This window comes from Aquarana catesbeiana, linkage group LG04, assembly GCF_042186555.1.
Source record: "Aquarana catesbeiana isolate 2022-GZ linkage group LG04, ASM4218655v1, whole genome shotgun sequence".
In the NCBI taxonomy this organism is placed as follows: Eukaryota; Metazoa; Chordata; class Amphibia; order Anura; family Ranidae; genus Aquarana; species Aquarana catesbeiana.
Genome location: NC_133327.1, coordinates 622,416,290 through 622,431,138, shown reverse-complemented (window position 1 = coordinate 622,431,138; position 14,849 = coordinate 622,416,290). Strand labels below are relative to the sequence as shown.

At 45.9% G+C, this 14,849-nt stretch overlaps 1 protein-coding gene across 2 annotated transcripts in view; it reads left to right on the top strand.

Moving 5' to 3' along the window:
* Window positions 1-14,849, top strand: part of EPHX1 (epoxide hydrolase 1) — a 104,312-nt gene that overhangs the window by 55,438 nt on the left and 34,025 nt on the right. For both annotated transcript variants that reach the window (XM_073628317.1, XM_073628318.1), the window contains 3 exons: window positions 1,355-1,535; window positions 12,111-12,338; window positions 13,272-13,401. In XM_073628317.1, coding sequence (XP_073484418.1) covers window positions 1,355-1,535; window positions 12,111-12,338; window positions 13,272-13,401 — 539 coding nt within the window. The remainder of the gene's footprint in view (window positions 1-1,354; window positions 1,536-12,110; window positions 12,339-13,271; window positions 13,402-14,849) is intronic.

Here is a 14,849-nt window from a genome sequence, read left to right as displayed (position 1 = left end):
CCAGTGTTAATTTTGGCAGCAAATTTCGTTTTAGTTTTAGTCTTATTCTTAGGACTAAGACTAAGGGCTTAGGGCCCAGGATAGGCCCAATCTCTAGCCTAGCAACCTGGGCAGTACAACACACGTCCACCCAGACAGCCATCCAGGTAGCACAGAACCCCGATCACCTGACTCCACCCAAATATATAGGCTCTCCCAGCAGGCCAAGGGATCCAAGAAAGCCCTTGCCCATTGGCTGAGATATCCCATATATCCATAATCTGACCTTGCATCGACCTTCTCTTATCTTATGCCACCAGGTACCTGGCCACCTAGTGGCAGAAGAGAAACGTGCAGCAGTGCCAGACTTAGGCAGAAATCAGATGATCCCTAACAATTAGCCAAGGTAGCTACTCCTGGCAGGTAAATTTAGGAGCAACCCTGCCTAAACTCCAGGGTGCTATATCAGTATATGGACAGACTAGGGTAGTATATGGACAGGCTAGGGTAGTATATGGACAGGCTAGGGTAGTATATGGACAGGCTAGGGTAGTAAATAGACAGGTGCTCTCCTGAGCAGTTCAGTAGCCTCTCAGTAGATCAGTGACATCTGATCGATCCCCGCACACACACACACACGCGGCCCGGGACAGGACGGAGACATCGGAGAGCAGACAGAGCAGAGAGCCCCGTGTCCCGCCACAGTACAGGGAACACCCCCTCCAAGAGAGCTGTGCATGGCATGGCAAGCCCCGCCCCTCCTGTGCAGCCCGGCCCCCTTCTCTCTGCTCACCGGCCACCAGGATCCCTTCCTCGGCATTGCACTCCAATCCTCGCAGGCAAGGCAAATTAAAGCTTCCATGCTGCACCCTCTCTTCTATGGGGCGTAGGGTGGAAGTTTTAGTTTGCCTGCTGGAGGGACAGGTATTTTAAAAATCCAAATCCCCAGCGAGTGACTGGGGATCTGGATTTTGCCGACCCCTTACCCTGGCCCCCTAGAGGTGTGAACAATGCTTTTGGCTCTCTTGGAGTAAGATCTAGGTAGGTATAATGATTTATTGGGGGGGGGGGGGTTCCTTATCCTTTAAATGCCATCAAGTTGACATTGACTCCTGGTGACCACAGTGGAAGTTGTTCTCCAGAATGCTCTGTTTCTCCATATTTTCATTATGTTCTTTAACTCAAATCTTCTCAGTTTTCAGCTATGAGTGTAGTGTCATCATCATATTGAATATTGTTGATGTTTCTTCCAGCAGCCTTGAAACCTCTTTTAACATTATTGGTTCAGTAAACAAGATGAATAAATATGATGACAATAGGACCCCTTTTAATTGATTACTTTTCACTTCTTATAGCTTCTATGTGTCTTTTGCAGGATTTGTTCCACCGGATAGATCAGACCCGTTACACGGAGCCACTGGAGGGCAGCCGCTTCAACTATGGCTTCAACTCCATCCACCTGCGGAAAGTGGTGTCTTACTGGAGAAATAAATTTGACTGGAGGAAACAACTGGAAGTTCTCAACCAATACCCACAATTTAAGACCAAAATTGAAGGTATGCCAAGTCTGGTAAAGAGCAGATACATGAAAATATCAGAAGACTGCTAAGGTTAGCCCGAGAATCGAAAAGGACTATTCGTTTTCGGTCAAATTTCTTTATCATTCTTCAAAGTTTATAATAGTAAAGTGGCCTCGCTTTAAAAAACAACATATGTTGTACCTCTGCAAAGTTCCACAATAACTTCATAGATCATCCCATCTACGTCATGTAGTTTCATGTGATGGGGGAACAATGATGCTTCAGTGCTCCTCAATTTAAAGCAGCGTTGTCCCTCATGTAGACGGTGTCTGCTTGCACCATAGTGGACTGGCAAGATTAGCATTGTTGTTGTTGAATTAAAGGCCTGTAGCTTGTCAATCAACAACTGGTCAACCTAGTCCTTCCCACTACTTTCTGGAATGACAGCTTTGACTGCCTTTGCTGCTGAAACCCTCCCACTGTGGGCTGCAGTGTCTGCGAGGGGGAGCGCATGAGACACTAATGAAGGATGATTTGGGTCAATCTGGGAAGGTGAAGGAAATCTTTTTTTATTTATGAGGCTCGTGCACCACATAGTAAATGAATCGGAGACCTGTGTAGACTGTCATAGAGGAACTTTAAATTGTATTTTAAAATATTTGCTTTTAAAATACCTTTTAATAAGGAATCAGATACTGCCAGTATTCTTGAGAACACTGTGTATGTATCTGAAAGGTCCGTTCAACCTTACCTTGCCAAGAGAATAAAAGGAGTGTGTTCAATATTAAAGAAGATGCCCACCTGTCCCCAAGTAGGTTAACATCAGCAGAGGAGGTCACGGCTGTCTGAAGTAAGTGGGCAACTGGGTGGGGGATTCAAGGTTAGTTTAAGTTTGGGAGTTAGGGAAGGTGTGCAGCTGCACTTCTCACTAAATGTACAAGTGCCATTTAATTATTGACCTGACTTTTAGAGCATCATATGTTGCTGGGATAGAGGCAGCCAAGTAAGACATGGTGATTAGGTCTGAGACCAAAGCTGCAGATAACAACAATAGCGATCTGTAAGGTGTAATCTTATCACCCTAGAGGTTTGCTTCAGTAACATTTTTTTGGCAAGGCAATTTTTTGTAAGGTTTTGGGTATCCTGGCCTACTTTGCAGATTTAGGTTTTCCTGTGTTCTTTCTCTTGTTATTGTCTTTTTAATTATATAAAATGAGACTCAACAGGGAGAGTGGGAGATAATTTTGAAGTAGCTTTGTGACATTTGGTTCATAGGAGAGGACAAGTAAGTGCACTCCTATGACCCACAAGGGAAGAATGGCCAAAAAAGCTTTGGTCATACGTCTCTTTTAAGAGCTAAAGGTTCATTAATATATAAGTCCAATATGTAGATACCCTTGGACATAGTGTGAGTGCCCCTTTAAATGTTGGTGGTCATTGGTGTATGTGCGCTTAAGACCCCTTTCACACTGGGCGCTTTACCGCTGTTATGGCGGCACTTTTCGGCTGATAGCGGGGCGCTTTTAACCCTCGCTAGCGGCAGAAGATAGGGTTAATAGTGCCTGTGTTGTGATGCTGCCGAAGCACTTTGCAGGTGCTTCGGCAGCGCTGCTCATTAATTTCAATGGGCAGGGGCTGTGTAGGAGCGCTGTATATAGCGCTCCCGCACTGCCCCAAATATGCTGCTTGCAGGGCTTTTTTCCGGTCCTGTAAGTGCACCGCCCCATTGTGAAAGCACTCGGGCTTTCACACTGGGGTGGCTTCAGAGGCGCTTTACAGGTGCTATTTTTAACGCTGAAAATGTTCCCCAATGTGAAAGGGGTCTTAGTGTTGGTAATCGGCGGTGAGTGCCCCATAACTGTTGGTAGTCAGTGGTGTTATTTTGCCCATAACATTGATAAGTATGCCCCCTCAATATGCTGCCTTGGCCAGTGAACCCAATGCTCACTGTGCCCCCTTTCATTGGCTTTTCAGTGAGAGCAGCGTTGTTAGTTACTGAAGAGATGCAATCTGCGGCTATGATTAGTTCATAGCTATTACAAGGCAAAAGCCACACTGATTGGCTCTCTGCATTATGTTTGTGATCAAGCTGTCATGTTTTCTGCAGCATTGTTTACAAGCCTACTATTTTTTTTTTTTACAATAGTGCAGTAGTAAGACTGTTAAAAAATGCAAGGTTTTAAACACGCTTATAGAATTTTTATCTATAGCATTATTATTATTATTTATTTTCTTTTGTTCTGGAGATCCTGGTGTATTGCTGCATTGATGGCAATGGTGAGGCTGCGTTTATGTGGACTGATGAGGCCGCATTGATGGCACTTGTGAGGCTGCAGATGGGCATTGATCAGGCTGCATTGATTGATTATTTTGCTTCACAGTTCCTTATTTAAAATGTAAGTTTAAAATTTAAGTTTAATTTAATTTTTTTTCCTGAAACTTCCCTCGTAAAATGAATGTGCGTGTTATACGCCGATAAATATGGTAATTAAATTGCACAATGACTTGTGTAGAATTTAGATTTCTGTACTGATAATTTTTACTTTAACCTAATAATATCTAACAAAATATTAAATATAATTTTTTGTCCAAAATGATGCTTTAAGCTATCCATAGGCTGCGACACGGGACATTTAATGAGTGTAATCGGATCATCTTTCTTGTCTCGCCGTTATCATTTGTTACTTTTGCTCTAGATTTTCGTTGTACATCCAGGGGGGATAATACATGTGGGATATATGCAGGAATTTAATTAAACATGATTCAGCCAGAATTAGAGATGGCCTGGACTTATAAAAATAGATCACACTTAATTACATTTAATATGTGCCGCTTCTCCTGTCATCTCTGTTTGATGTGTATATTTGTCACACGGCAGCTGCCTGCACACTTAAAGTGGACCTATCAGATATATTTTATATTTATATGTTAGGTGCAGCATTCTAATTATTATCTAAGTGTAACACTTCTGGGTATTTATTACTTCTCACAGTACTTCTCCCAGACAATGCCTTCATCTGCTTTTCTGTCCAGAAGGAAGGTGCCATCTTTGTTCAGGCAATAACCAGAGTAAGCATCCACTTCCTGGACTGAGATGCTGGTGCAGAGATGACACACTCATGTAAATACTGGTGCCCCTGCAGTTCTTTAGTTCACAAATGTCTGACACAGATCAGTCCCCTGCTGCAGCCTCTCACCTGACTTGCTACAAAGTTGCAATCTTATTACTGATGAGAGGAGACTGAGGAAATGCTTCCTCCTGCCTGCAGCAGAGTTATATCATCTCAGCCTAGGCAAATTCACTCACCTGGGGCTCATAGATTTATTCTTTTGACTTGTAGGTCACTGAGAGATTCACGTTAAAGAGGGCCTCCTCCAACAGTGAAATCAAAAGTTCCAGCATGGCTGCCATATAAATAGCAATGTGATTGTAAACTCTTGTTTTTTTTTCCTCTAAAAATAATAAACATGTTATACTTACCTGCTTTGTTGCAGTGGATTTGCACAGAACAGCCCGGATCCTCCTCTTCTCGGGTCCCTCTTCTGTGATCCTGGCCCCTCCCTCCTAATCAGGGGGTACCCAAACTGAGTCACAGCTCCCTGTGTCCATTCAGACACGGAGCCCCCTCTCCCCTGATTGGCTAGCTGACTTTGACAGCAGCGGGAGCCAATGGCGCCGCTGCTATGTCTCAGACAATCAGGAAGGAGAATCTCGGATCATCGACATCGCTGGACAGAGAGGGACCTCTGGTAAGTATTAGGGGGGCTGCTGCACACAGAAGGCTTTTTATCCTAATGCATTGAACGTATTAAGATAAAAAAAAACTTTCTGCCTTTATATCTCCTTTAACTGTTGATTCCCCCTTTACAGGTTTCCTCTCCACAGCCCCCCCTTACCCTCCTCCAAGTTCTCAGCTCCACTTCAGATGACACCATTTTGGTGAGCCCTGTGTTTTCCCCATGGCCAGATTTGGGTCTTCATTTTCCTTGTATCACCTCCACGTACAGTACCTGTTACAGTTGTGCAGGGTGTTTGAAAATAACTGTAGTCTAAAGCCGGGTATACATGGTTAGATTTATTTCTTTCAGCCAGTGGGCTGCTCAGAATTTAAGGTACCTGTAACTTCATCCAAAGGGTCAAAAGCCTACAATGACTTAAGCCAGCCATTCATGGTTCGAAATTTGGCTGGTTTGGCAGGGACCGTGCAAATTTCTATCTATGTATGGGATAGATTGAGATACAATCCTTGATTGTACCCAAGTCGATCCATCAATTGACTTGGGTACAACCAGCCTGTCCGATTTTTTACATGTGATTACTGCTGGCTGCTATAGCCACTAGCCATAATCATTGTATTCTTCTGGCTGGGAAGGCTCGCCGTCGCTCAAAAAAGTACATAGGCTTCTTTTTGGCAGATTACAAGCGTTTTTGGCCCCATTTTCAAACAGCAGTTCTTCACCCCTAGTTTCCTCTCCCTCTCCTCCCCCTAGTGCTTTCTATTGGCTAAACAAAAATGCCTGAAGCTGTAAAATGCTTGTAATACACTTCTAAAATACTTTAAAAATGCTTGTAAAAAGATGCAATAATTCTTTAAAGAAATGCCCAAAAAACAACAGTAAATCACTATGCTCAGGTGTGAATGGAGTTTTAAAGCCACATAAGACCCTGTCAGAGCTCTTCTGGAACCACTCTGGAACCTCTTCCACTTCTCCATGGCGACATCACGGAGCTAGTGGATGTTAGAGACCTTACGCTCCTCCACCTTCTGTTTTGAGGATGCCCCACAGATGTTCAATAGGGTTTAGGTCTGGAGACATGCTTGGCCAGTCCATCACCTTTACCCTCAGCTTCTTTAGCAAGACAGTGGTCATCTTGGAGGTGTGTTTGGGGTCGTTATGTTGGAATACTGCCCTGCCGCCCAGTCCTCGAAGGGAGGGGACCATGCTTTGCTTCAGTATGTCACAGTACATGTTGGCATTCATGATTCCCTCAATGAACTGCTCCCCAGTGCCGGCAGCACTCTTGCAGCACCAGACCATGACAATCCCACCACCATGCTTGACTGTAGGCAAGACACACTTGTCTTTGTACTCCTCACCTGGCCGCCACACACGCTTGACACCATCTGAATTAAATAAGTTTATCTTGGTCTCATCAGACCACAGGACATGGTTCCAGTAAACCATGTCCTTAGTCTGCTTGTTTTCAGCAAACTGTTTCCGGGCTTTCCTGTGCATCATCTTTAAAGAGGCTTCCTTCTGGGACGACAGCCATGAAGACACATTTTGATGCAGTGTGCAGCATATGGTCTGAGCACTGACAGGCTGACACACCCCCCCCCCCCCACACACACACACACACACACACCCACCCAGTTAACCTCTGCAGCAATGCTGGCAGCACTCATACATCTATTTCCCAAGGACAACCTCTGGATATGACGTCGAGCACGTGCACTCAACTTCTTTGGTCGACCATGGCGAGGCCTGTTCTGAGTGGAACCTGTCCTGTTAAACCGCTGCATGGTCTTGGCCACCGTGCTGCAGCTCAGTTTCAGGGTCTTGGCAATCTTCTTATAGCCTAGGCCATCTTTATGTAGAGCAACAATTCTTTTTTTCAGATCCATAGAGAGTTCTTTGCCATGAGGGGCCATGTTGAACTTCCAGTGACCAGTATGAGAGAGTGAGAGTGATAACACCACATTTAACACACCTGCTCCCCATTCACACCTGAGACCTTGTAACACTAAGGGTCGGTTCACACTGGGACGACTTGGGATCCGACTTGTACGCCCTCAAGTTGCCCGAAGTCGCCCCAGAAAGACATTCACATTTAAGTGAATGGGAGCGTCTTAATATACACTACTGAAGTCGCTCCGACTTCAGAGCGTACTCCCTGTACTACTTTGATCCGACTTTGATCCGACTTCAGCCTATTGACTATCATTGAAATCGGATCAAAGTCGGATCGCCGTCTCGCATGATCCGACTTCGGCATGCGACTTGTGCTCAGATGATCTTGAAGGGGAACTGCATGGGTTCCCCCTCCAAGAGCATACCAGGCCCTTGGGTCTGGTATGGACCTTGAGGGGAACCCCCTACGCCGAAAAAACGGCGTGGGGGGTCCCCCAATCCATACCAGACCCTTATCCGAGCGCGCAGCCCGGCCGGACAGGAATGGGGGTGGGGGACGAGCGAGCGCCCCCCCATCCTGAACCGTACCAGGCCGCATGCCCTCAACATGGGGGGGTTGGTGCCTTGGGGGAGGGGGCGCGCTGCGGCCCCCCCACTCCAAAGCACCTTGTCCCCATGTTGATGAGGACAAGGGCCTCTTCCCGACAACCCTGGCCGTTGGTTGTCGGGGTCTGTGGGCTTATCGGAATCCGGGAGCCCCCTTTAATAAGAGGGCCCCCAGATCCCGGCCCCCCACCCTATGTGAATGAGTATGGGGTACATCGAACCCCTACCCATTCACCTAGGGAAAGTGTCAATTTAAAAAAAAACACTACACAGATTTTTAAAGTAATTTATTAGACAGCTCCGGGGGTCTTCTTCCGACTTCGGGGGTCTCTCCGGTTCTTCTCCGCGCTCTCCGGGTCTTCTGCCGGGCTCCTCCGCTATTTTTTGCTCTTTTGCTATAGCGGAGGAGCCCGGTCTGCTGCCTTCTTCTCTTCGGGGGTCTCTCCGGTTCTTCTCCGCGCTCTCTGGATCTTCTGCCGGGCTCCTCCGCTATTTTCTGCTCTTTTGCCGCTCTTTTGCTATAGCGAAGGAGCCCGGTCTTCAATTTTCTGCCTTCTGCCCTCTTCTTCTGATGTTGACACGACGCTCTCTGGGGCTGGAATGCACTCTGAGCACTCCGCTCTGACTTATATAGGCGGTGACCACGCCCCCTTATGCCGTCACAGTCCCTGGGCATGCTGGGACTGTGACGTTTTAGGGGGCGTGGTCATCACCCAATGACCACGCCCCCTTATGCAGTCATAGTCCCAGCATGCCCAGGGACTGTGACGGCATAAGGGGGCGGGGTCACCGCCTATATAAGTCAGAGCAGAGCGCACAGAGAGCATTCTAGCTGGAGAGAGCGTCGTGTCAACATCAGGAGAAGAGAAGAGGGCAGAAGACGGAAGACCGGGCTCCTCCGCTTTAGCAAAAGAGCGGCAGAAGAGAGCGGAGGAGCCCGGAGGAAGATCCGGAGAGCGTGGAGAAGAACCGGAGAGACCCCCGAAGTCGGAAGAAGACCCCCAGAGCTGTCTAATAAAATACTTTAAAAATCTATGTAGTGTTTTTTTTTAAATTGACACTTTTTCCCTAGGTGAATGGGTAGGGGTACGATGTACCCCATACTCATTCACATAGGGTGGGGGGCCGGGATCTGGGGGCCCCCTTATTAAAGGGGGCTCCCGGATTCTGATAAGCCCTCCGCCCGCAGACCCCGACAACCAACGGCCAATGTTGTCGGGAAGAGGCCCTTGTCCTCATCAACATGGGGACAAGGTGCTTTGGGGGGGGGGCCGCAACGCGCCCCCTCCCCCAAGGCACCAACCCCCCATGTTGAGGGCATGCGGCCTGGTACGGTTCAGGAGGGGGGGGGGCGCTCGCTCGTCCCCACTCCCATTCCTGTCCGGCCGGGCTGCGTGCTCGGATAAGGGTCTGGTATGGATTGGGGGGGGACCCCCCACGCCGTTTTTTCGGCGTAGGGGGTTCCCCTCAAGGTCCATACCAGACCCAAGGGCCTGGTATGCTCCTGGAGGGGGAACCCATGCCGGTTTTTTATTTAAAATTTGGCGCAGAGTTCCCCCTAAAGATTCATACCAAACACAGTGGCGGGGATCCAAGTCGGATCCCCATTCATTGAAAGTCGGACACATGTCGTAGGGCAAAGTCGGATCCACAAGTCGTGTTGAAGTCACGTTGAAGTCGCGTTGAAGTCGCGTTGCAAAGTCGCGTTGAAGTCGTGTTGCCCCTGTGTGAATCGAGCCTAACGAGTCACATGACACCAGGGAGGGAAAATGGCTAATTGGGCCCAATTTGGACATTTTTACATAGGGGTGTACTCACTTTTGCTGCCAGTGGTTTAGACATTAATGGCTGTGTGTTGAGTTATTTTGAGGGGACAGCAAATTTACACTGTTATACAAGCTGTACACTCACTACTTTACATTGTAGAAAAGTGTCATTTCTTCAGTGTTGTCACATGAAAAGATAGAATAAAATATTTACAAAAATGTGAGGGGTGTATTCACTTTTGAGATATACTGTACATCTGTTACAAGGATAACTTCTAAAACTTTCCACACTTTGAAGAAATTTCCTCTCACTTCCTGTTTTGTTTCAGACATAACGTGAAGGGAAATCACCCTACAGACAGTTATCAAAGCTTGACAAATTATTTATATGATGGTGTCTTCAACATGGGAGACCAAGCCAGGAAGCACGGTTGTGGAGACCTAACTTCGTAAGGCTTCATGTACACCCTGCCTACATTTGCTGCGGTTTTGCTGTGGTTTGCGTTTACCCCTGGCCGGCGGTCATAACATTCCTATCCTGAACGCAATTCTTCTGCGTTCAGGAGAGGGAGGTTGAACCTCACCTAACCACAGCAGCTCTATGTGTACATTGACAGGCATTTATGGAGCTGAGCTTAAGAGTTTTGGCAAAAAAACGCCAAAAGCTCCTAAACTCAAGTTTAGGAGCTGCTAGGGTACATGAAGCCTAACAACACACAGATATGAAAATCCAAAGAATAACTTGACACACTATCATCCACCCATATCTGTCCATCTTGTTTTGGGTGAACTGACCTTTTAAATTAATTATAAAGTATGCCTTTCGATACTTGGAAAAGTCTTGCTTTGCTGTTTTCCCCCCATCAGTGTTCCAGGGGCCCCCAGACGCCTTGGTGAAATGTCATGTTATGGTGCTGAAAAATTTTATATGAGTGATTTCACAGTTCAGACTCACTGTTGGTTTTGGATGTCACATATGTTTGTATAACAGTATTTGTGTGCTCTATGAATTGCAGCTGATAAATACTGGCGCCTTGTGAACAGTTATAGACCAGACGCACATTCCTTACAGTCCAGCTGACGTGGGGTTAATTGCTGTCCAGTTGTAAGTGCCAGGGTGCATCAGGGGCCAATGACAGCAAGTCATTTGCGATTGGTGCTGAGATATCAGTGCTGTGAGATCTAGTGCAGGGAATGTGAGGACTGTTTTGAAACTGTTAAAGTACCTACTTTCCAAGCTGTGAGCTCCGGGCCCAAAAATATTCCTGAAAATATAATCCTTATTAGCCACAAAGGAAAAAATCCACGTTATGTGCACCACATGTCTTTACTAATGCAGAAATAAATTCATAAAAGTAGCAGTGACATCATTTTCATGATGACAACACTTTCATTTTGTAACATCAGTATTGTAATACCATTACAAACAATAGTTATTATTGACAAAGCTATATATTCTCACTTGAAAAAACACTTTTCATGTTGTGAGTGCTGCCTGTCTGCTGGCCACCTCTTTCCACAACTTCCTGGATTCCCTGCATGCTTTACAGGCTCTCCTGTTATTTACTTTTAATTTCCAAATTCTGAACGTCAAGAACGCAGTGACGTACAACACGTACGACAAGCCGAGAAAAATGAAGTTCAATAGCCATGGCGGCTCTTCTGCTTGATTCCGAGCATGCGTGGAACTTTGTGCGTCGGAATTGTGTACACACGATCGGAATTTACGACAACGGATTTTGTTGTCGGAAAATTTGAGATCCAGATCTCAAATTTTGTGTGACGGAAATTCTGATGAAAAATGTCCGATGGAGCCTACACACGGTCAGAATTTCCAACAACAAGCTCCCATCGAACATTTTCCGTCGGAAAATCTGACCATGTGTACGGGGCATTAGAGTCAGTGGGGGGAAAGAGGCACGATCGGACCAATGCTGCATCCACCTAGGTGAGTATAAATGTTTATTTTTTTTCCAGCTCCCATACTTCTTTTATTTCCATCTGTGTCACCGTTTAGGAGGTTTACCCTCACTTCTGGTTGTGTCAATAGAACAGGATATGGGGGAATATCTATATAATAAAACAGAGTTTATTACTCTTCCTAACTCTATCCAAAACTCAAAAACAAAAATTTTGGCTGGAGTTGGGCTTTAAAAAAAAAAAAGATATATTACTACATTATAAGCCAAACAAGGTATATTATATGGAGGCACCACACCTGGTCAGTTCAATGTGTATCATATGACTAAGCCCCAGAGGCAGGAAGAAATGCATCAGGGGGTGTACTCTCAGGAGGAGCTGAGGCTAAGGCCAATCTCCATTATTTGGTACACATTGAGCTGACGATGTACGGCGCCTCCATATAGTATACCTTGTTAGGCTGCTGGGATGGGTATTTTAGATGCCAGCACCACCTTCGGTTGTGGATCATTTGAGCAGCATCTCTTGGCACTTACAGCGACACAAAAAACTGCTTACATTTTAAGCCAATTACTAAAAATGGCTTCTTTGATTTTGGCTACCGCTATGATTTTTTAAAACTGCCCAATTTAAAATCAAATTAGATGTATTTCTTTAGCAGTAAAATTGCTTTCTGTTGCTCCAGGGCTGGACATTCATTTTCTTCACGCAAAGCCAACAAACCTCCCAGCTGGTAGAAGAGCCAAGCCCCTTATTATGGTCCATGGATGGCCTGGATCCTTCTACGAATTCTACAAGATAATCCCCCTTCTGACTGATCCTGCCAGCCATGGTCTCAGCGATGAGCATATTTTTGAAGTCATCTGCCCATCCATCCCTGGCTATGGGTTTTCTGAGGCATCGCATAAGCAAGGTACAGTTCGACTTCCCTATTGTTTCTCTTCAACTTTCAGAGAGCAGCATGTGGGTGAGTACAACGTTCTGCAGCGATAATAACTCACACACAGTCCAGGTGCAATGATTAGAATTTGTATTGTAGTAAAGGAAAAGCAGTTCACAACAAACCTCGTGGGAAAGTACCCAACCGGGAGCACTCACTGACAGCGTCTGCCTTGAGGGGTAGAATGCTCCCTGGTTGTCTCATACCCAAATGGTAAGGTGTCCAAAAGATTGCGAGCTCTAGGCTTTTCCTCCTCGTCTGGAACCTTTCACTGACCCAATACTGTCTCTAACATACGGGTATCCTGTCCCTTCACTACCCACACGTAAATGCATGCCAAACCCAGGGGCCAGGGTCTTGAATAGACTCTGCCACACCCAAGATGGCTGTGAGAGTCATAAATCGTTTCCCTGCCCCAGTGCTTCAGGAAACCATAGAGGAACCATGTTCCTCATGACCTCCTCTCCCTCTGCACTGCCACCTGCAGTGGAGACAGCAGATTTGACCTGCCTACCAGCACCCAGGAAATTAAGTAGAGATTTTCAGAAATCTCTGCACTAAAGTCAGAAAATCCTTCTATTTTGTCTTTTATTTGAGTTTTATTGACGAAACCCCTACAATGCTAAGCTTTCCCATGAATAAGCAGGGTATACACTTACCACTTCTTAATGAGTAGTGTGGGAGTAGTTCTCTTTGGTCCCCAGCAGCGTTCACAAGTTCCCCTTGCTGATACAGCAGTGACATGGAGGTTAGTGGGAGGAACCAGTGACTGCTGCGGTGTCCACTCCTAAAATGTGTTATCGGCCCTCCCTTGCACTCTTTTTTTTACAGCATGGGGATAAATATATATATTTTTGCATGTTTAAGTGTGTGCTTTAAATTTTGTTGTTTTCTATTTCTGGATAGGATGTAACTCAGTGGCTGTGGCTCGAATCTTCTATAAGTTAATGCAGCGTTTGGGATTCCGGGAGTTCTATGCTCAGGGTGGCGATTGGGGATCTTTGGTCTGTACAAATCTTGCCCAGATCGCTCCCAGGTAAGAACTGAGTTGCATTTTATGGATGGACAGATGGTACAAAATGACAGACCTTTGCCCACTTACAAACTAATTGTACACATTCCTGTAATATTCTTTCCATTTTGAAAAGTGAAAGCTTTATTTTCCCCACAGGAATGAAAATAACATCCTATTGTGCAATGTGGGAATTAGTTGTGTTACTTGCTTTTTAGAGGCTGTAGTGTACATGGACATCCTTTCAGGACATTTTCTGGTAGAGACATACAGTATATGATCTACCATTGATGGCTTGTTTTTGAAGGCACATATTATAAGGCCTGCCATTAGCCTTTTGCTTGCTTTACTGCTTAGTGACCAAATAGAGTAAGGACGAACTGTGAAGTAGTTGCAAAGAGATGTGAACAGCAAATAATCTGCTTTACTGCAAGCCCATTACAAAGAGACAATGCATTTTGGGCTTTAAAAAAAAATTGCCCCTTCATCAGGGCTGCAAGGATGACCGTAGTGGAGCTTCCAAGGGCTTCTGTGTTTTTACAATCAATGCAGAGTAAATGACAAAAAACTTGAAACAAACCAATGAAACAAAATCCGAAAAACAAGAGTGCTGACATGAAAAAAAATTATGAGTGAAAAAAAACTCTAATGCCCCGTACACTCGGTCGGATTTTCCGATGGAAAATGTCTGATCGGAGCGTGTTGTCGGAAATTCCGACCGTGTGTGGGCTCCATCGGACATTTTCCATCGGATTTTCCGACACACAAAGTTGGAGAGCAGGAGATAAAATTTTCCGACAACAAAATCCGTTGTCGGAAATTCCGATCGTGTGTACACAAATCCGACGGACAAAGTGCCACACATGCTCAGAATAATTAAAGAGATGAAAGCTATTGGCCACTGCCCCGTTTATAGTCCCGACGTACGTGTTTTATGTCACCGCGTTCAGAACGATCGGATTTTCCGACAACTTTGTGTGACCGTGTGTATGCAAGACAAGTTTGAGCCAACATCCGTCGGAAAAAATCCTAGAATTTTGTTGTCGGAATGTCCGAACAAAGTCCGACCGTGTGTACACCCTATAATAGGTAAGTTCAAAATTATAGTTATGTTAAAGAGGTAGTACACCTAAATCCACCTAAAAAAAAAAATATTAAAAGCCAGCAGCTACAAATACTGCAGCTGCTGACTTTTAATAAACGGCCACTTACCTGTCCCAGGGTCCAGCAATGTCGGCAGCCGACGCCGATAACTCGCCCGATTCTCGGCAGCTGCCGCCGCCATCCTAGGTGAGGGAATCAGGAAGTGAAGCGTTGCGGCTTCACTTCGCGGTTCCCTACTGCGCATGCGCGAGTCTCGCTGCGCATCGTAACTGGTCCCCGCTATCTCCTGGGACCTGTGTGTTTCCCAGGAGACAGCGCGGAGGGACAGGAAGAGGCATAGACTCCCGTGGGAGTCTATGCCGGAAGTG